This window comes from Ailuropoda melanoleuca, chromosome 20 (assembly GCF_002007445.2).
Source record: "Ailuropoda melanoleuca isolate Jingjing chromosome 20, ASM200744v2, whole genome shotgun sequence".
Taxonomy (NCBI): Eukaryota; Metazoa; Chordata; class Mammalia; order Carnivora; family Ursidae; genus Ailuropoda; species Ailuropoda melanoleuca.
This window is the reverse complement of record NC_048237.1, coordinates 3382208-3402536: the sequence shown is the minus strand read 5'-3', so window position 1 is coordinate 3402536 and position 20329 is coordinate 3382208. Positions and strand designations below refer to the sequence as shown.

Below are 20329 nucleotides of genomic sequence, written 5' to 3'. Positions count from 1 at the left end.
AAAAAAAAAATGAGCTCATACTGGTGTCTCCAAACAAATCGAGCAACACAGCGTTTATTCTAGCCTTTCTCCCCAACCATCCCCTCTTTCTCTGATAGTAGCTGCAATTTATCTTCTTATTTGTTCAAAACTAATATGCATGTTAAATCATTTCAGAATTGTTCACCTGTAACAAATCTACCAACTATAATGTTTATATATGATTCCTTTTTTTTTTTAACGTGTGGTTCCTTTTGTCTATAGCCTTGCAGTATTTAGTCAAAACATTGTTTTCCAAATTTACTCATTTTAGCTTTTCCCCCACCCCCACTACCTTTTTCATATATGCTTGTACTGCAGTTAAATTCATATGTTACATCCTGGGACTGAATTATTTTTTTTGTTTGTATACAATTAAGTTTGGTCTTGTAAAGTTCTATGGATTTTGATAGTCACATAGTCAAGTATTCACCACCATACCATACAGAACGGTTCCATCACACTAAAAATTCCTGTGTGCTGTCCCTGCACAGCCAACCATTCCTTGTTCTCTAATCATTCCCCCTAACAACCACTGATCTGTTTTCTTTCTCGATCATTTTGCCTCTTCCAGAATGTCAAGCCTAGGTCAGGAGACCCAGTTTCCACGGTATTATGAGTTTCCCTTATCTTGGCATTAAACATTCTGTATTCACACTTTTCACTTACGCTTCTATGTCCCTGTGCAGCAGTATTTCCCAAATTCTCTCAAGCAGATGTTGAGTGAGTGAAGTGTCACTAGAATGTGAGCCCCACGAGGGTAGGGATGTGTTTGTTGTGTTTTGAAGTTATATCCTTGGTGTCTACAACAGTGCCTGGCATATAGCAGGCACCTGTAACTATTTGCTGAATGAATGAATAAATGAAGATTCATATTTTTGGTACCAGCCAGGTGGTCCATATGACCCTCACTTCCTGCTTGTAAATCAGGGCTAGTCTGTGTAACTAACAGAGTATAATGGAGATAACCAAGGCTAGCTTATATAGTTTCCACCTTGGCTTCTTGGATTGCTAATGCTGGGGAAAGCCAGCTGCCATGTTATGAGAACACTCAAACAAACCTGTAGAGAGTCCCATGAAATGAAGAACTGAGACCATCCACCAATAGCCGGCATCACCTTTCCAGCCTAACTGAACCACCTCAAAAATGCATCCTCCGATTCCAACAAAGCTTTCAGATGACAACAGCCTCAGGAAAGACTCCAAGCCAAAATTGTTTAGCCAAACCACTCCCAGATCTCTGACCCTTGGAAACTGTGAAAGATAACTTTTTATTGTTGTTTTAAGCCACCAAGTTTTGGGATGATCTGTCCTATAGGAACAGATAACTAATAGTGTATTGTCCTACATAAAAGAGATTCATCATGACCAACTACATTTAGAAAACACGGGATTATACGGCTAAAGGGATTTGTTTACTGGAGGAATCTTCAAAGCTTTTAATATGCTAAATGCTCATTGAGAATGTCCATTCTCATTTAACTGTTTCCTCCTTGTTCATCTTATTACCTTTCCTGGTTGGAAATGTAGTTGTGAGTAAATCTACAATCTTCCAGCTCTTCCCAAGTAAAATGGAGATTGTCCAAGAACAGCAGGAAAAGGATAATCTCCTGAGGATTGAGGGAGTCAGCCTGAAAATTCCACTCTTCCCTACTTCAAGTAGCTCCTTCAAAATCACCTTTCATTTGGGAATCCCATGCCTCGTGGCTGCATCCACTAAGCCAGCATCCAGAGACACTGCTCTCCCTTGCACTGCTTGGGTCCCAACATGGACACCCTTGCTTAACTTGCCATAACACAAGTGAGATCAGAAAGATTGACAAAACTGCACATGAGATTCAGTGTGGTAGATTGAATTGTGTCGCCAAAAGAGAGAAATTCCTGGGGCGCCTGGGTGGCGCAGCAGTTAAGCGTCTGCCTTCGGCTCAGGTCATGATCTCAGCGTTCTGGGATCGAGCCCCACATCAGGCTTCTCTGCTGGGAGCCTGCTTCTTCCTCTCCCACCCCCCCTGCTTGTGTTCCCTCTCTCGCTGGCTGTCTCTATCTCTGTCAAATAAATAAATAAAATCTTTAAAAAAAAAAAAAAGAGAGAGAGAGAGAGAGAGAGAAATTCCTGCCCTAACCTCTGGTACTTTTGAATGTGACCTTATCTGGGGGCGCCTGGGTGGCACAGAGGTTAAGCGTCTGCCTTCCGCCCAGGACGTGATCCCGGGGTCCTGGGATCGAGTCCCACATCAGGCTCCTCTGCTATGAGCCTGCTTCTTCCTCTCCCACTCCCCCTGCTTGTGTTCCCTCTCTCACTGGCTGTCTCTATCTCTGTCAAATAAATAAATAAAATCTTAAAAATAAATAAATAAATAAATAAATGTGACCTTATCTGGAAGGAGGGTCTTTGCAGATGTATTCAAGCTAAGATACAGTCATGCTGGATTAGAGTAGGTCCTAAATTCAGTGACTGGTGCCTTTATAAGAGAAATTTGGACACAGAGGAGACACAGGGAAGAATTGACAGAGGCAGAGATTGGAATGATGTTTTTACAAGCCAAGGAACACCAAAGATTGCCAACAACCATGAGAAGCTAGGAGAAAGGACTAGAACAGATTCTCCCTCAGAGCCTCCAGAAAGCACCAACTCTGCTAACGACTTGATTTCAGACCTCTGGCCTCCTGAATTATGAGAGAATAAATGTCTATTATTTTAAGCCACCTAGTTTGTGGTGTTTTGTTACAGCAACCCTAGGGAACTGAGACATTAAAAAGGGGCTAAAAGGAGGGGCACCTGGCTGGCTCAGTGGTTGTGAATTCGAGCCTCATGTTGGGTGTGGAGATTACTTAAATAAATACACAAATATTTTTTAAAAAAAGAAGAAAGAAAGAAAAGGAAGAGGGGCGCCTGGGTGGCTTAGTAGGTTAGGCATCTGGCTCTGGTTTTTGGCTCAGGTCATGATCTCAGGGTCCTGAGTTGGAGCCCTGCAACCCACCCTGGGCATGGATTCTGCTGGGATTCTCTCTCTCCCTCTGCCCCTCCCCCTCCTGCCCCATGTCCCACCCCAATCCACCCGTCCCCCCCCAATCACGCCAGTGTATCCTGTACACCAGCTCTCACTCTTTCTCTAAAAAAGGGGGGGAGAGAAAGAAAGAAAGAAAGAAAGAAAGAAAGAAAGAAAGAAAGAAAGAAAGAAAGAAAGAAAGAACTTAAAAAAAAAAAGCTAAAAAGAATTACTCAGAGCAACATAAAATGTCATGCTACCTGGGGCGCCTGGGTGGCACAGCGGTTCGGCTCAGGGCGTGATCCCAGCCTTACAGGATCGAGCCCCACATCAGGCTCCTCCTCTATGAGCCTGCCTTCCTCTCTCACTCCCCCTGCTTGTGTTCCCTCTCTCGCTGGCTGTCTCTATCTCTGTCGAATAAATAAATAAAATTTTTAAAAAAAATTTTTTTAAAAATGTCGTGCTACCTACTCACGGAACTGCCACCTTGCCCAGCCTTGGCCCCCTGACTTACTGCCCTGCCAGGACCCTGCCCCACTGTGGTAGAGGCCACCTGGATGCGCTCAGGTCTAACTAGACCCCGCAGGGTTCAGGCCTAAAAGAGAAAAACATAGAGCAATGCTCCTTCTAATGCTACATAAGGTCTGAGTGATAAATCCTCATTTCCTGACCCTGGATGCTCTTCATCCAGGATAACTGACATTGTGAATATCCATTCCTTTCAGGGAATGTCTCGTCCACACCCCCCGTCCAAAGGGACGGATTCAATAGATTCTCTTAAAACATAGTCATTCACCGTTACTGTAAGAGGTGCACAAACGGTGGGAAAGGATGGGTTCAGTGGGCTTTCTAAAAGATCCCGAAGCCCCTAGTACTTCCCCAGCATTACACATAGTTCTGTAACCGTCCATCGTAAACTTTGAGTTCCGTGGGAGGAGGAACCATGTTTGTCTCACTTACAGTTCTGAGCAGCTAGAACCCAGTTAGGTCTGGGACACGCTCGAGATCACGCAGAGAGTTGATGGTTGAGTTAGTGCTCGAGCCCAGGACCTTTTCTATTCCCCGGGCCCCACCTTTGCGGAATCTATTTAGCTAAGTTCATCAATAGGTAAAGCCTGAACTTCTCTTGCTTAACCCACTGCAACACCATTTCTGATCTCCCTACCACTAGTTCTCCATACAGTTTCTAAATCTTAAATCAAGCATGCATGTGCGCACACACATACACACACACACACACACACACACACCTGTGGTCCCTCTGACCAAATCAGTCCTTCGCATGACCAATTAAAACATTCCAAGTGTGATTCCTTCCCCCCAGTGTGGTCTTGACCTCATGTTTTAACCCTCAGGCACGACCCCCTCTCATGCCTATCTTGTTTATCCAGAAAACTCCCCCTCCTTCTTGAAGACCCGGCTGGAAATCACCTGCCTTTGTAAAATGTTCTTTGACCCTCCCTCTCGTGCTCAGCTCCTAGTGTTTCCATAGCAACAGACCATTTCTGCCTCTTGGACAGCTCACATAAAACCACCTCACCCCCGTTTCCAGGGAGGAAGGTCTCCCGTACTAGCGACAGCTTTATCTATTGCTCCACAGCAAGGCCCCAGTGTGATGCCCATGGCCCTCGGGCCTAGCTCAGGGCTTGGCACACAGTAGGGCCTCTGGGGGACTTTGTGGGGAGCTGGCTAAGTGAGAAATGAGACACTGAGGCCGCTAAAACCAGCTCCCAAAAAAGCAGCCAAACCCCTTTGCCCTTCCCACATCTGGAACTTCTAGGAAGTGCCATTTTTTCTGCAACCTTCTTCAAGATAGCTGACATTTTCTAAGCGGCAAGACAGAGCCAGGTGAGGGGAGAGATGGGTTGCAATGTCAAGAATGTGTGTAACACTTTTTCAGGTGAGCCTCACCCAGGACAGCCCAGGCAAGATCTGTGAGAAGGGGGCAGGGAAATATTTTAGAGTCTGGAGTGGGAAGGAGCACACAAATGGCTCTAGTTCTCAAGCATTCTTGGGTTGAATAATTACCTAGGGCACTCTTTAAAATGCAGATACCAGGGCACCTGGGTGGCGTAGTCCCTTAAGCATCCGGATCTTGGTTTCAGCTCAGGTCATGATCTCCAGGTCGCCCAGAGTCAGGCTCTGTGCTCAGCGTGGAGTCTGCTTGTTCCTCTCCCTCTGTTCCTCTCTCTCTCTCCTCTCAAATAAATAAATATATAAATAAAATGTTTAAAAAATGCAGATACCTGGGCCCTGCCCCCAGAGACTATAATTGAGTAGGTCAAGGGTCGCCTAGGAATCTATATTAAAAACTAAACAGGGGCACCTGGCTGGCTCGGTCAGCGCATGCAACTCTTGATCTCGGGTTGTGGGTTTGAGCCCCACCTTGGGTGTAGGGATTACTTAAAAATAAAATCTTTAGGGGCTCCTGGGTGCCACAGTCAGTTAAGCGGCTGTCTTGGGCTTGGGTCATAATCTCAGGGTCCTGGGATCCCTGAGCCCTGCGTTGGACTCCCTGCTCAGTGGGCAGTCGGCTTCTCCCTCTCTCTCTGCTGCTCCCCCTGCTGGGCTCTCTGGCTCATGCTCTCTCTCTCAGATAAATAAAAATAAAATCTTTAAAAAAATAATAAATACAATATTTAAAAACTACAACAAGCACCACCAATAAAACCAAAAAACTCTCCCCAGTGATTCAAATGCAAGAAATCCTCAGACCACACTTTGACAAACCCTGGCCAAGAAAGACTTTTCTGGCACCAGCTAAAGATCTGGCTTCTCCTCCCCCCTCTCTCTCTGTCAACTCCAGCCTCGGGGACCTAGATGTCTGAAGGGATCCTGGGAAGAGACAATGACCCTGGGAGGCTGACCCACATCAGGATTCCAACAGGAAGAGGGGTTAAGCCTATAAAGTGTGGGCCCAGAGGGCAGAACAGGCCCTGGCAGAGCAAGTCACAGGGAGGCGGATGTCAGCTCAACCCCCGCAAGACTTTCATGGCAGATATATATTGTATGACTCCCAGCTTAAGGCCTACCACTTAGAGGGAAAGCTCCCACCATCCTTGGATAACTCTAAATTCCCTGGCATGGCTACAAGGCCCCTCAGAATTCAGCCCCTGCTTACTTCTCCAATCCTTCCCAGGCTCCCACTTCCAGAACTTAGCCTATACCCTGCCCCCACCAAACAGAACCTCTCTGGCTCCTCCAAAAATGCCAAGCCTTCAACCTGTAAGCCTTCCTTGTTTGCCTCTCTCCTCCAGGATTTGACCCATTCTGGTAGTTCTGCCTAACCTGCCCGTCCCCTAATTCTGTCACCCTGAAGTTAGTTCCCTCTAACCCCACAGCTGGATGACATGTCCCTGATCTCTGCTCCTCCTATACCCATATTAAAATTATTCACTGCGCCCCCCCCCCCAAGACCTGACATACTATCTGTATAAGAAATGCTTACTGGGCCCCTGGGTGGCTCAGTCAGTGGAGCAGCTGACTCCTGATTTCAGCTCAGGTCGTGATCTCAGGGTTGTGAGACGGAGCCCCATGTCAGGCTCCATGGTTAGTGGGAGTCTGCTTGAGATTCTCTCTCTCTCCCTTTCCCTCTGTCCCTCCCCCTACTCATACTCTCAAAATAAATAAATAAATAAAATCTTTTTTTTTTAAGAAATATTTACTGAGTTGAACTCTTTTTTTGTTTTTTTTTTGTTTTTTTTTTAGGAGACCAACTGAGCCAGCCAGGTACCCTGACGTTATCTTTAAAAAGCAGCCAGGGATGCAGTTGTTAAGTGTCTGCCTTCAGCTCAGGGCGTGATCCCAGCATTCTGGGATCGAGCCCCATGTCAGGCTTCTCCGTTAGGAGCCTGCTTCTTCCTCTCCTACTCCCCCTGCTTGTGTTCCCTCTCTTGCTGGCTGTCTCTCTCTGTCAAATAAATAAATAAAATATTTAAAATAAAATAAAATAAAATAAAATAAAATAAAATAAAATAAAATAAAATAAAATAAAATAAAAAGCAGTGAAAGCCCAGTGAGCTGATCATTTGATGTCAGTTTGGCTCACAAAAATTTGTATTCAGGAAGACAAAGGAAGGGGCGCCTGGGTGGCACAGCGGTTAAGCGTCTGCCTTCGGCTCAGGGCGTGATCCTGGTGTTCCGGGATCAAGCCCCACATGAGGCTCCTCCGCTATGAGCCTGCTTCTTCCTCTCCCACTCCCCCTGCTTGTTTTCCTTCTCTCGCTGGCTATCTCTATCTCTGTCAAATAAATAAATAAAATCTTTTTTTAAAAAATGGAAGACAGAGGAAATTCATTTCAGAGCAGCAACCCAGATGGAAGGGGGTGGGGAGAAGGCATCACCCTGGTTTTCCCAATCCTCCAATCCAGCTTCTGTCACACCTGCCCCTGAAAAAATTGGTATTTGCCAGGCCCGTTTGGACCCACTGGGCATAGAGAGGCCTCGCCAGCCTTAGGTGAGGCAAGTTTCTCAAGTACTAATTCCCTGAATATCTTTTTTTTTTTTTAAAGATTTTATTTATTTATTTGACAGAGATAGAGACAGCCAGAGAGAGAGGGAACACAAGCAGGGGGAGTGGGAGAGGAAGGAGCAGGCTCATAGCGGAGGAGCCTGATGTGGGGCTCGATCCCATAACGCCGGGATCACGCCCTGAGCCGAAGGCAGACGCTTAACCGCTGTGCCACTCAGGCGCCCCCCCTGAATATCTTTTGAGTATGGCCCCCTTGCAGCCAGGCCTCACCAGTTCAGCCTGGTGGTACTCAGTGCCTACACTGTACCAGACTCCAAGTGAGCAGACAAGGTCCGAGTCTCCCCAGCCCACTGGTTGGTCCCATAGCCTGTCAACTGGGATAAACCAGGTTTCCAACCCTGGCCCGAGTGACGTGTGGGTGTAGCTGTAAGATAGGCCAGGAGATCATACGATGCCCTGAGCCAGGGCAAGTGGTGGCCAGAGCTGCTGGGGAGCTGCTTGGGTTCCTAGTCTACCTCTGAAGCACAGATCTTTCCAGAATGTCTTCACAGTCCCGAGGTGGGAGAAACCAATGTAGATGGATCCATGCCAGCCCTCCCTTACCCCCAACACTACTCCAGGGAGATAAGCCTCAGTGGGGCCTGAGCCCCAAGGGTCAGAGTATCTGAAGGTGAGCTTGGGGCAGAAGCCCAGAAGTGTGGTGGTTCAACCTGCTAGTTGATTACCTGTGTAACCTTGAACAAGCCCCTTTCCCTCTCTGAGCGTGGGATTCCTCATTTGTAAATGGGGGAAGGGATTAGACCAGTGTTTCACAACCTTGACTATGAACCAGAACTATCTGAGTGGCAGCAAGAGAAAGGAACTTGAAAACACATAAATCCCTGGGCCCCATCCCAAAGCTCCTAAAGAATCAGAACTCCCGTGGAGGAGAGGCCTCCTCCAGTTCTGGCTCCCAGCCTCACCCCAGCTGGGGAGCCTCTGGGTTCCCTCCAAACCTTCCCCAGCACCCCTCCACTGAGAAACTCTTGGGATAAAACCTCTAAGCCTCTTTGGACCAGGGCTAGAGTAAACTGCCCCATCTCTCTCTCCAAAGACTTCTGGAGCCTGAAGCACTAGTCAGTGAGCAGTTTATTATCCATCAAGCTGTCCCCAGCCTCCCAGCACCGTGGCCTGTACACAGCTAGACATAGCCTTCACTCTCACCTGTCCTCACTCCCGGCCTTGGGCCCCACTCCCATCCTAGCCCTCCAAGGCAGCACCAGGCCCAAGGGCCACACCTCAGCTAGGGGCAGGGGAGAGGAGGCAAAAGCTGGAGAAAGAGAAGCCAGATTGGCCCCAAGCTTCTGGAACCACCACCCCAGGATGAAGGGAAAGTGGGCAAGGCTGGGGGGAGCTGGGGTTGCCAGGCGATGCTTCAGGCAGGAGGCTCTTCTCCGGGAGGTGCAGGGAAGCCACTCAGGTCTCGGCCAATGATCTCACTCACTGTAAAGGAGGGGCAGTTGAAAGATTGGGCTAGGGATAGGGACTGGTCCCCTCCTTCTCCAGAGATCCCCAATCCATTCCAGGCAGGCCTTAGTCTAAGATGCCTCTAGACTCCTCCTCCACTGGCTTCTCTTCCACGGGGCCTCAGTTTCCCCAATGTGTCTTGATCAAAGCTTGCTCAATTCCATCCATGTGGGCTCCCAGGCCCCCACCCCAGCCCTTTCCTGCTGGCTGGGCCTGCAATGGTAGGACACTTGCTGTCAGCAGGGCTGCAGGTGGGTGTAGCCAGTGGAAGGAAGGAGCCGCAAACCATCAAGGCTCCTCGTCACCAATCCTGACCACAGTCACCACACACAGAGAAAGCTGAGGCAAGGGCAAACATGCTTGATCGGGACCTCTGCAAGCCCCTGCCCCTTTCTGAAATTCAGCGCCTGAATCCACAAATTGAGGGAGCTGGGCTTAACGATCTTGAAAGTGCCTCTAGCCCTGAGATCATGTGATCTGGGGCAGAGAGCAGAGGCAGAAGGGCTGGGCCGGGTACTCCATGCACCCTTTGGAACTAAGTTTAACTGGATTCAGGTGGCCACATGCACCAAGCACTTGCCTCCTGAGACCCTCCGAATGGCCCTGAGGGACCAAGGATGCCCCGTCTCTGGGAAGCCAAACTCCAGCCCTCAGCAAACATGCAGGGCAATCTCTTGCACACACTCACACTCACAGCCCCCAGTCACACACCCACCTTCCTCCAGCGTGATACCCTGGATAGGGACACTGTCTCGGAAGCCGCTGCCGTAGCCACCCCTGGATTTCTCCTGCTCCGGAGCCCCCTCCCCAGGGCCATAGCTTGGCCCTACCTCATTGTATCCCTCAGCAGGTGGGGGGTGAACACCACTCTGGGGAGGGAAGGGGCCTTCAAGTGGTGGGGATGAAGGCAGTGGAGGCCGAAAGGGGGCTGGAGGAGGGAATGGCAGCCCCAAGGAAAATGGGGAGCCCCGTCCTCCATAGGGGTCACTAGGGAAGGGCCGGGGAAGGAAGGAGACTGGAGGTGGGCGGGCACAACCTGTGGCACCCCCAGTCTCAGGGAACATCCGCAGGCCAGGTCTGTAGGATGGTGGGGGCCCCGTCTGGGGGTACAGAGGGGGTGTGCCATAGCTGAAGCCTTCTGACAGGTAAGGAGTTTCATAAGCAGGGTCTTCGTGGGGATAGGAGGGGTAAGGGGGCCTGGGTGGTGAGAAGTCCATGTCAGTGCCAAAGGGGGGGCCAGGTGCGGAAGGGAAGCCTCGGAGAGATGAGTCCGGTAAAGGCTCCTCCTTGAAGATCACTAGGTGGAAGGGAGAGTAGGAGGACACGCTGGTGAGAGGGCTCACTGTCTCCTCACTGCACAGCCTCCAACCACCTCTCCAACCCCAGGCTTCAGCCATCCCTTGGCCCCTCACCATGGGGGCGCTGCATCCCTCTGCCCCTGCCTCAGCTCCCCATATCCCCACACCCCCACCGTGGGCTGTCCTAGAGCATACCAGGCAGGAACTTGAAACTCTGGGTAGGACTGCGCTTCCTCCGCCCATTGGAGACATAAAAGTAGACGTGCACTGGCCGGGACACCCGCTTGTTGCTGTACTCGGGGACAGTCAGGGTCAGCGTCACCTGGGGAAGAGCACAGGATGAGACAGGGAGCCCTCAGGGATCCAGGCTCAGCGCAGCCCTTCCAAGGACCTAAGCTCCACCTCCTGGCTTTTTTCATTGCTTAATAGCAAAGTTCATTCCCTAGAGATGACCTGCTTCTACGGTAGCCAGGCCGCCTCCTCCAGAAAGGAAAAGGTAGCTTCTGGACTCCATTCCCATGGGCAAGAGACAGAGCTGTGAATTTCCCGACTTCTCCCGCCACCCGCCCAGAGTGGGTGCCCTAGTGTCACTGGTACCTCATTGCTCTGCAACCGGTTCACCGTGGCCTCCTCCTCCCACTGCAGCTTTCCATCTGTGCAGGAGGAACAGAGAGCTCCAGCCCCGCTCCAGGGCCCCTGCCCCCTGCCCCCTGCCCCCTGCCATTTCCCCTCCTGCTACAGCGCTAGAGGCTAGAGCCCAGGCCAGACTCAGAAGTCCCCCACAGGGCCTGGCTCACAGAGGAGCCCACTGAGTGTTTATTCAATCGGATGGAAAAGGCAGCAAACTGAAACCAGGAGAAATGGCAGGGCAACCCAGGAACCAGAGAGAGTTCATGACGAAGGCAACTCTTGAACCCTCCCATCCAGCTCCAAACATCCCCTCCCATGAGAGTGCTGGGAGGAAGTTCAAGGGTAGGAAAGTGTCCTGGCTTGAAGGAAGGCAATGAGACCCCGATCTCAAGACCCAGAACCTCTGAACCTGCTTTGACATGGTCTCGGCGTGTTAAATTTGAGTGTACGGGGGCTGGGGTTCTTGATGGGCAGGGTTAGGGGAGGTGCTGGTTTCACCTGGACCCCTCGGTCTCCCCTTCTCCAGCCCTGCAGCTGACCTGAGGCCCCCCACAGGCTTTGTAATCACAGTTGTGCTACCAGGCCCATAACTCAGGAGGGTTTCAGGAGCTGTGAGGGTCTAAGCCCCCTCTTCCCTTCCCTATAGTCTATCCACGTGGGAGTAAGTTATGTCAAAGCTGACTCCTCTCTAATAAAATGAATGTGGATTTCTTATATCTGTTCATCATCTTGAGCGTTTTATTTTATTTTTTATAGCTTTTATTTTTAAGTCAGCTCTACACCCAGCGTGGGGCTGGAACTCACAACCCCGAGACCAAGAGTCACATGCTCTACTGACTGAACCAGCCAGGGACGCCTCTCTCTTGAGCATCTGAGATTGCTGTCACACCCATCTCCCCATGGGAAGCAGACAGGACAATAGGAAGGGCAGTCCATCTGTTCCCTTTTACAGATAAGGAAACGGAGGCTCAACTTGCTAGTTTAGTGACAGCGCCAGAGATCTTTCACCTGCCCGTTCCAAACTTTTCCTGCCTGCCCCCACCCCCGTGGGTGCTCACCAGGGCCCCTCTCGATGAACACCACCTTGGAGTCTGGCAGGAAGTTGGAGCCAGTGAGCACTAGTTCCTCTCCTCCTCTCACGGAGCAGGCACTGGGGCTGTATGCCTCCACCTGGGGCAGCTCCTGGGCTGAGCGCTGGGCTGCAGAGCAGTGCAGGAAAGAAGCTGGCTGGGCTGGGTATAAGAGGACAGCCTCCTCTGCACCCACCCTCCTTGGAATAACTGCCACAGGACCCTGGAGGAGTCCTCCTCAGCAGCAGACACACAAGTAAATTAACAGTAGCCCTGGGGTCACACAGACCAGGTAAGGAGCCTGGGCAGAGAGAGAGATGAACAAGATTACCGAAGGCCAGAGAGTCACCCAAGCAAGTACACGGAGCCACCCAGGGACAGACGGAGGCCAGCCCATAGACAGAGTCCGCAGCAGGGATAAATTAGAACACTGCCCCCACCCCCCACCCCCCACCCCTGTAAGAGAAATCAGTGCTGAGTCCTTTTCAGGGCTACCTAGGACAGACAGGACACAGAGAGGGAGCGGCAAGAGACACACAGCTGGCACAGGGCCTCTTTGCTCACAGCACTCAATGGGCACTGATGCTGTCTGCACTGAGACGACCTTCCCGCTGCCCTGGGGCACGTGCACCCGGAACACGAGCCGCACTCGTGTGTTCTTGCGCCCGATGTCTGTCTCCCCCTTCCGCAGCTCGATGTCTGAATTCCGGAGCTTCAGGATTCCAGCACAGTCAATGCTGAAGGCAGAGAATGAAAGGCAAGCCCCTCCAGCTGAAGCCAGAATAGTGATGCCCCCACAAGAGGAAAGCCCCCACCCTTCAATCCAAAACCCTGAATGACGTCCTCTGGGAGCCTAAGGGGAGGTGACTTTCTAATCACAGGTGGTCTCTCCAAGGTGCTCCCTAACCCCCAAAGTCCTCTTCGAGATCGTGAGAAGCCTGAAACCTGCTCCTGGGGGTGAGGTCAAGCTCTCCCAGGAAGAGGAAGAGTGGGCCTAGCTTAGACCTCACGGAAAAGGTTGGTCCTAAAGCCCGAAGACTGAGGGGAAGTGAAACGGGGACCTACTTGGCTGCCATGTTGTTCTCAGGAAGCAGGGTCATCTCCAACACTTTGGTACCACTGACTATGGCTTCGTAGCTAGCCGTGGCCACCATCTTGCCCGTGATCCGGTGCACCTGGTAGAAGGCGTGGGGCCGCAGGTTCCTTTCATCCGCAGTACCAATGAACATCTGTAGGGCCAGCGGCTTCTCACTGTACCCTAGGAGCTGGCAGAGGGAGAGAGGTCACCCAGCTGAAATCCCCACTGTCTCATCCTTCATCCGTCCCTGGGTTTTCAGTCCACCAGGGGATGAGGATGGTGAAAGATAAAGGCTAGCCTGGAAGGGATTCCCAGGGGGAATTGGGCACCAGCTGTGGAGAAAACGTGGCCTGGAGTTCACAGTGCTATTCTGGGAATAAGGCCCAAACTGGGCTGGGCAAAGGGGAAAATCTTCCAAGAGAGACTGGCCCAACTCAACAGACAACCTAACGCCCAGTGAACTTTGGCCTCAGCCTAACCCCTCCCCCACATCTGGCACACCACCATTTTCCAGAGTAGACATGAGGCTGGTGTCCCATGGGAAGAGTGGAGGGGGGGGTGGAGGGACAGAAAAGTAGAAAGTATATCCGGGTCCTTGAAGTGCACCCTTCCTCCCCTAACTCCAGCCCCTCCCCCAGGCTGCCTGCAGGGTCCTGGCTGAGAGGGAGTGTGGGAAAGGGCAGTGCCATGGGTCGGCACAGCTGGAGCCCATCTGCTAGGGATCTGGGACTGGAGAAGAGAAAGGCTATCAGGCCTCCCCTCTGCCCCTTACCTTGACTACAGGGTGACCACCGGGGGCGGCTTTGACAGCTCCTCGGCTGCCCTCAGTCTCATAGTGGGCCCGGTGGTGGGCTCTGGGCTGCACCTCAATCCTCAGCTCCAGCTGCTCATACTGGCTGGGTAGAGGCCAGTCCAGCGGGGGTAGGGCAGAGGTCCTGGATGGGAGAAAAGAGCACTGATCAGCCACGGCCTCAGACATCGGTCGGAGGAGCACTGGGCCCAGCTCCCTGGGACATGAGGGAGGAGGGGGTGTGGGTGTGGGAGAAAGGAAATCACAGCAGAAATACAACAGTCCAAAAGCCAGAAGCAAGGGGAGATAGGAGACAGCCCTCTCAGAGCCCCTTGAGATGTGGAAGACGGCACTGGGCCTGAGATTCCTTTCTTTCCAGCTCTGAGCGCGGGGTTTGGGATGGCGAGGGTTCCTTCACCAGGATATAGAGTTCAGTGAACCTAGACCTAAACCTAGTCCCCAGACCTGGATGGGCAGAGTCAAGTAAAGAAATACCACTTCAGAACAAAAGAGTCCTCAGAGGTTCACCCCTTTGTTTTTCAAATAAAGAAATTGAGGCCCTGGGGAGTAGAATCCAGCAGGCCAAGCAAGCCAGTGACTGGCAGAAGCCAGAACTGTTTCCAGCACCTTTTCCACTAGTTGGGGCCGGACAGGTCAGTTTCAGAAAGCTTGGGGTTACAGATGGGCAATTTTCCTGTATTGAGCTCGAAGATATCCTCCAGCTGGTGGCTGGCAATGTCTGGAGAGACTTTGGGGAGTCCCAACGAGGGGAGAGGGTGCCACTAGCATCTAGTAGATAGAGGCCAGGGATGCTGCTAAGTTATTCTAGGGCGCCCACCACAGCCCCATACAACCCTGCCCTACAGGAACCCAGGGGACCGCATTAAGGTTTCTTTCCCCAGGAAACTTTTCTGGATGGAGCCAGCTCAATCTGACATCCCAAGATTTAGGATTACTGAAATGGGCAGGGTTCTTTGAGAGTGAAAGGGGTGAAGAACTGTAAGCACTGCTTGTTTTAATATGAATTCTTTAACCTGCAAGTTATTTTATTCAAATTAGCAGCTACACTTTTAATCAATAAGTCAGGGCCCTAGAAATCAAGTGAGAGAAGAGAGACTTCCTGTTACCCAGCCCAGGGCTGAAATCCAGCCAGGATCGTGCCCAGCCAGTGGCAGCAGAGCTGGGGGTGGGGGACACCCTAGAGGCACTCCTTCTTTACCTAAGTGATCCTCCTGGGGTGTGGGGAGGTTTTCCTTATTCGTCCACAGGGAGTGATTGTCCTTTTGCAAGTTATGTCTGGAAGGGGTGGGGTTTTGGTTTGGTTTGGTTTGTTTTTTTTAATTCTCCCCCAAACTGGGTAGATGGCAGCAGTCAAACTGGTCGCAGATTCTCTTTTGAAATGTCAAGGACACAGAACCAGGACCTTTCTTTGAACTCATCCCTTGACCTTCCTGCTCCCTCAGTGGGATGGCCGGAGATACAGGTGGGGCTAGGACAATCCTCACCTGAAGATGGGGCTGTGTCCCCCAATCCGGGCCTTGGACCAAGCCAGTGGGGAAGGCACTGCCAGGTAGTCCATGCCGGCCACCTCCTTCCGAGCACCCCCGGGGGGCGCTGCAGTCTCCTCGGCTCCTGACTGCAGCTTCCCATTGCACGGGGCAGGCTCCTCAGACCGAGGCAGGGCCACTGCCTGCTCGCTGGAAGTTCGCCGGGTCTTCTGCGGGATGCTCTCCGCCGGCGGAGCTCCCACGTAGTCAAAAGGGCCGGGGGAGCCAGGATCCCGGGCCAGAGGCAATGGGGGTGGTGGAGGTGGCTCGGGCCCCTCCTCCCCCAGGCTACCGCGGCGGGACAGAGCTGGGGAGGCCGAAGACGGGGTTCCCGAGCTGGAATAGCGCCGCTTGCCACATGGAGAGGCGGGCCGTGGGGAGGCTGGGGTGGGCCCAGGAGCGCTGAGGAGTAGCCAGCTATCCTCTGGCCCCCGGCCTCCGGGGCTCGGACCATACAGGTTCCAGGGATCGTCGGGGGTCCACGGCCTAGGGGAGGCCCGAGGCGAGGGCAAGGGGGAGCCCAGGCCAAAGCGTGAGGCTGCCTCATTTAGCTCAGACTCCACCTCGTCGCAGGCCGCATACAGGGCTGCCTCGTCTGAAGCGTCGGAGAAGAAGCTCCACGAGGACAGGCTGCTGCTGCCCGGGCTGGGGCTGAAGAAGGGGCCCCCGCCCTGGCCCCCTGTCTCTCGGTAGCCCCCGAAGCCTTCTGGTGGCGGGTAATCCCTGGGGGAGCCGTCCCCCCAGGCATCGGGGTTGTCCTCCAGCGCGGCCGGCGGGTCAGGTGTGGGAGAGATGGAGGTGATGCGGATGCTGGGGCATTCAAGAACACGGCCTCCCCCAGGCCCCCCGGAAGCCCCTCCCGGGCCCCCCAGCCTCACTGACCGGGCTGGCTGGCTCTCCCAAGTGCCAGGTGAGGGGGCCGGGCGGGGTGGTGGCGAATGCATGCCAGGCCGAGGGGGTGGAGGCCGGGGAATGCCAATAGGGGCAGCGCCATAGGGAGGGGGCTCCCCCAGGGCCAGACGGCAGCATGGCGGGGCGTCCTCTGAGTCCAGTTCTGTCAAAATGGGAAGGGAAAGGGACAGAGAGGGATGCCACAGGAGATGGGGACAAAGAGAAGCAGGTGAGATGTCTGGGTTCCTTGAGTGGCCAGCCCTCCAAGTCCTGTATGCCACCCCTTCTCAGCATAAGGGGGCGGGGGTCCCTGAGGTGCCCTTCAGAGCCACAAAGACAAAAGCAAAGTTGGACCTCAGAAGGTGGAGTACACAGATGCAGACGTCCCAGGCCTTTTCCCACTCGGAGAAACTGACACTCTTGTGCCCCTGGCCCTGGGACCTGGGGTACCAGACGGGGCGGGTCTTAAGGTGACTGGAGAGGCGACTGGAGAGGGGCTGGAGCTGGGCCTGGAGGCGTGTTTAGGGAGGCGCTGGGCTGGGCTGGGGGCGACTCACACATGAACCCAATTAGCAGCGGTTCCCAAACCCCCAAACGGTGCTGGCAGGAGCCCCAGTTGCCATCGCAACGGTGGCCAAGGGGGGGGGCCGCCGGGGCCGTGGCGACAAGGGGAGGTGGCTCCTCCCTCGCTCCCCCCATCTGGGGGCGGGGGTGCAGCGGAGGGGATGCTGCGTGCCGGGCCCGGGCCCGGCCCCGGGGAGGGGGGCGCGGACAGCGCGGATTCCGTGAGAGCGGCGGCCGCCGCCCCCGGCTCAGTCCCCGCCATCTGCCTCTCATTGCGGCCGGCGGGGGAGGGGGAGGGGCGCCCTGGCGGGGCCTGAGCGCTCCCCCAGCCCCCGGTGTCGGGTCCGCGGGCCCAGGGCCCGGTCCGCCAGCCGCACGCTCCAGAGACCCTCCCTCCCCTTCCCCTGGCGGCGCCCGGGGTTCTCGGGGCCGCTCTTCCCGCCCGCCCCCCATCCCAGTGACAGACGGCCCAGCCGAGAGGCGGCGCGCAGCCAACGGCANGCAGCTTGCGGCCCCCATGGAGCCGGCCAGAGCCCCCAGGTCCCGGTCTGGGTGGGAGGGGGGAGCTCAGGAGGCTGCCGTATCTTCACCCGTGGCTCCCTCCCTCCCCTTCTCTGAGACTGAGAAAACCACGCGCCCCTCGTCCTCCCCCACCCTCCCTCCCTCCCTCTGTCCTCTCTCCAGTCCCTCCCCTCAAAAAAAAAAAAAAAGAAAGAAAGAAAGAACAAAACTGAATCGGAAAACGGTCCCTCAAGCGTGGTGCGACCTTACTGAAGCTTATTGGTCCGCACATGTGACAATCATATCCCGCGGGAAGCACTACCACCACCACCCCCAGCTTAGTCTAAGTTGGGGCTCCGGGTCCGAGAGCCTTAAAGCGGCTACCTTCTGGGCTTATAGTGTGGAGAGCCCAGGGAGATCCTTAAGGTCTGAAGAGTTGTGCAGACAGCAACTCTCAAGGAAGGACACCTCTCCTCCCCTTTCGCTCCAAGCCTAGAGGCCCAGAGGCTCTGGGGTTCGGAGGGGCTACAGGCTGCTCTGAAAAGGAAAAGGTCATCGCTCGCCTGAAGGCTCCCTGCCTGGGCTTTCTGGAAGCCCTGCCGAGTCAGTCCTCTCTGCCACGGTCTCTCCCCAACTCTCAAAGGTGAAGAGCACTTAGGCGTCTTGGGGAACTGTTCAAAGGTCCATAGCCCCTGATTGGGCGGTGATCCAGGCCGGGCTTTACCGCTTCCCTAGTCCCAGCCGCCCAGAGGGGCCATTAATTAGCCTCCACGGGAAGTCGGCTCCCTCCTCTCTAGAACTGTAGTCTGGAATGAATCTCCGATCCGATAGCATCCCGCTTCGACTAGCCCGAAAAATCCTAGCCAGGTTTTCTAGGAGCCCAGAGCCCGGCGACCTTGTGGGCCCCAGGGTTGGACACCTGTCACCTGGGCAGGGGGAGGAAGGAAGACTCGGACTGGAGTTTCCTGGAAGGGCAGGCTTGATGGGGCCCTGTTGGAGCCAGAAGAAGTTAGGTAGGAGATTCGTGACTCGGAAGGCGGACCGGGGAGTGGGAGGTACCATTTCCCCCACCACCACCAATACCGAAGGTGTACTTCAAACCTCTCCAACAGGCCGCAGCGACCTTTAACCTAAATCCCCCCGGCTCAGCGCTGCGCCCCCTGCGGCGCCCCAGCCCCGCACCTAAAGAGTTAAGCTAGGGCCCTCGGGTCAGACGTTTACAAACACTCGGGAGCCGGGCGGGGACCGCGCCCGTTACTCTAATGAGAAACAGGCTCTGCGGGGCAGAGGGGAAGAGGGGAGGGCTGGCCCGGCGGGCCGGAGCTCCGCAGCGGCCTAGGCAGCTCCCCTCCCTTCCCTCCCGTCCTCCCGCTGGCCCGCCCTGGGGACCCCCCCAGCCCCCGGGGACCCCAGTGACGTGCGGAGCTGCTCCGGCTCCGAGCCCGGGACCGCGACGCTGGAGGGGCGGGGATAAGAGGCCAGGCCGGCGGGGAGAGAAGAATGTTCCGAGGCCGAGCGGGGAGGCGGCCTGGTTTGATTTTTCTTTCTTTTTTTTTCCCCCCCTTTGGTTGGTCTCCTCAGGTTACATTTCCCTTCCAGCTTCATCTCGGAAATAAAGGAAGGAGAGACCCACGGGGAGGGAGAGCGAGGAACACCCTGAGACCCGCGACCAGCCTCCACCTAAGGGGGGGGGGTGCAGAGGGAGGAGGGAAGTGGAGGCTAGAAGGGCACGGGTAGAGACCCCAATCCAGCCCCTGCTTCCCCACACGCCACCCTCACGCCCCCCTCCGCTGCACAAGCAGACGCGCACATTCTTTTCAAATGTCATATTTCCTTTGATCCTGGGCAGCGTTTCTCCATGTGTCTGGCTCAGCTCCTGCCCAGCCAGCCACCTCCCCCTCTCACCCCCCTTTGTATATTTTCCTGGAGAACCCTCCCCTCCTCCAAGCATCTGGAAGGCCCTGAGGGCTGGCGTCGGCGCACATTCCCCTGGCGACTCGGGCCTCGCCTCCCAGTGACTCAATTTCCCCTCTGCGGGCTTCAGGGGGAGGATGGGGAACAGAGTGGAGAGTTGTGGAGCGCAAAAGTGGTGCGAACGAGCCTGAAGACTGCTCAGAGCGCCAAGCGTCTCTCCGGGGAAGTGGAGGGGGGTGTCTCCTGGAGTCTGAAAACCCTCAGATACGTCTGGGCTGCGGCAGAGGGATGGAATTTATGATTTCTGCAGTGTCCTGCCTGTGGAAGAGCGGGTATTTGTAGGTTTAGGTTGCCCTACACTCCTGCTCCCTGGCGGCCACAAAGACCCAGCCGCCCTCCCTTCGGGTCCCGGGTTTCTCGCCCGCCGGGCCTTTGTTCTCGCTCCGCTGCCCCCTAGCGGGCAAACCTGAGCACAGCTCGGCTGTCTCACCCTGTGTTGGTGGAGCGCTTTGCCTTCTGCTCTGCGCTTTCACCGGCTTGATTCAGTGGCCTCGAAGATGGACGATATTGGGTTTTTTTAACGTATTTATTTTATTTTATTTTATTTTATTTTATTTTATTTTATTTTATTTTATTTTATTTTATTTTATTATTTGTTTGTTTATTTATTTATTTATGTAACAGCCAGCCAGCGAGAGAGGGAACACAGCAGGGGAGTGGGAGAGGAAGAAGCAGGCTCATACCGGAGGAGCCCGATGTGGGACTCGATCCCTGAACGCCAGCATCACACCCTGAGCCGAAGGCAGACCCTTAACGACTGCGCTACCCAGGCGCCCCGATATTGTTTTTTTTTAATTGCACAGATACATTCTCCTTGAAAACGATTCAAGCCATACAAAACTATATAATAAACCATGATAGTCCGCTATTTTGTATACATTTATTAGCGTATACGTACACACACTTACTCTTTTCAGGAACATGAGCCCATTGTTACAAGCATTTTTCTTGTTGTTTTTTTTTTTTCTCTCCGTTGACAAATGGCTGGGGATCTTCTCCTG

At 53.9% G+C, this 20329-nt stretch overlaps 1 protein-coding gene and 1 long non-coding RNA gene across 3 annotated transcripts in view; both read right to left on the bottom strand.

The window, feature by feature from the left end:
- Positions 1-3324, bottom strand: part of LOC117797290 — a 13698-nt gene extending 10374 nt beyond the window's left edge. Inside the window, exon 1 of the long non-coding RNA XR_004622224.1 lies at positions 3269-3324. This is a non-coding gene — a long non-coding RNA (uncharacterized LOC117797290). The remainder of the gene's footprint in view (positions 1-3268) is intronic.
- A 5265-nt stretch (positions 3325-8589) lies between these two features.
- On the bottom strand, positions 8590-17755 carry NFATC4 (nuclear factor of activated T cells 4). Of its 2 annotated transcripts, XM_034648534.1 has the most exons (10): positions 17739-17755; positions 15357-16452; positions 13834-13996; positions 13049-13248; positions 12479-12720; positions 11972-12112; positions 10881-10936; positions 10479-10605; positions 9701-10282; positions 8590-8961 (listed from the first exon to the last, which is right to left on the bottom strand). In XM_034648534.1, exons 2-10 carry the CDS (start codon positions 16340-16342, stop codon positions 8894-8896), a joined length of 2565 nt encoding a protein of 854 aa, XP_034504425.1. In that variant the 5' UTR covers positions 16343-16452; positions 17739-17755; the 3' UTR covers positions 8590-8893. The 2 variants fall into 2 exon arrangements, with proteins under 2 accessions (XP_034504425.1, XP_034504426.1); XM_034648535.1 differs by lacking the exon at positions 17739-17755 and having other exon boundaries at positions 12548-12720; positions 15357-17236.
- Between the last annotated feature and the right edge of the window lie 2574 nt (positions 17756-20329).

What these genes read in the sequence shown, in the direction of transcription:
- NFATC4 (XM_034648534.1), bottom strand. Translation starts at nt 16,342, where the DNA reads ATGCATTCGCCACCACCCCGCCCGGCCCCCTCACCTGGCACTTGGGAG. An exon ending in CTGTGTCCTGTCTGTCCTAG is followed by an intron (nt 12,113 to 12,478) that starts GTAGCCCTGAAA and finishes ACTGCTCTGCAG; the next exon opens with CCCAGCGCTCAGCCCAGGAG. An exon ending in GGGTATCACGCTGGAGGAAG is followed by an intron (nt 8,962 to 9,700) that starts GTGGGTGTGTGA and finishes CCTCCTTTACAG; the next exon opens with TGAGTGAGATCATTGGCCGA.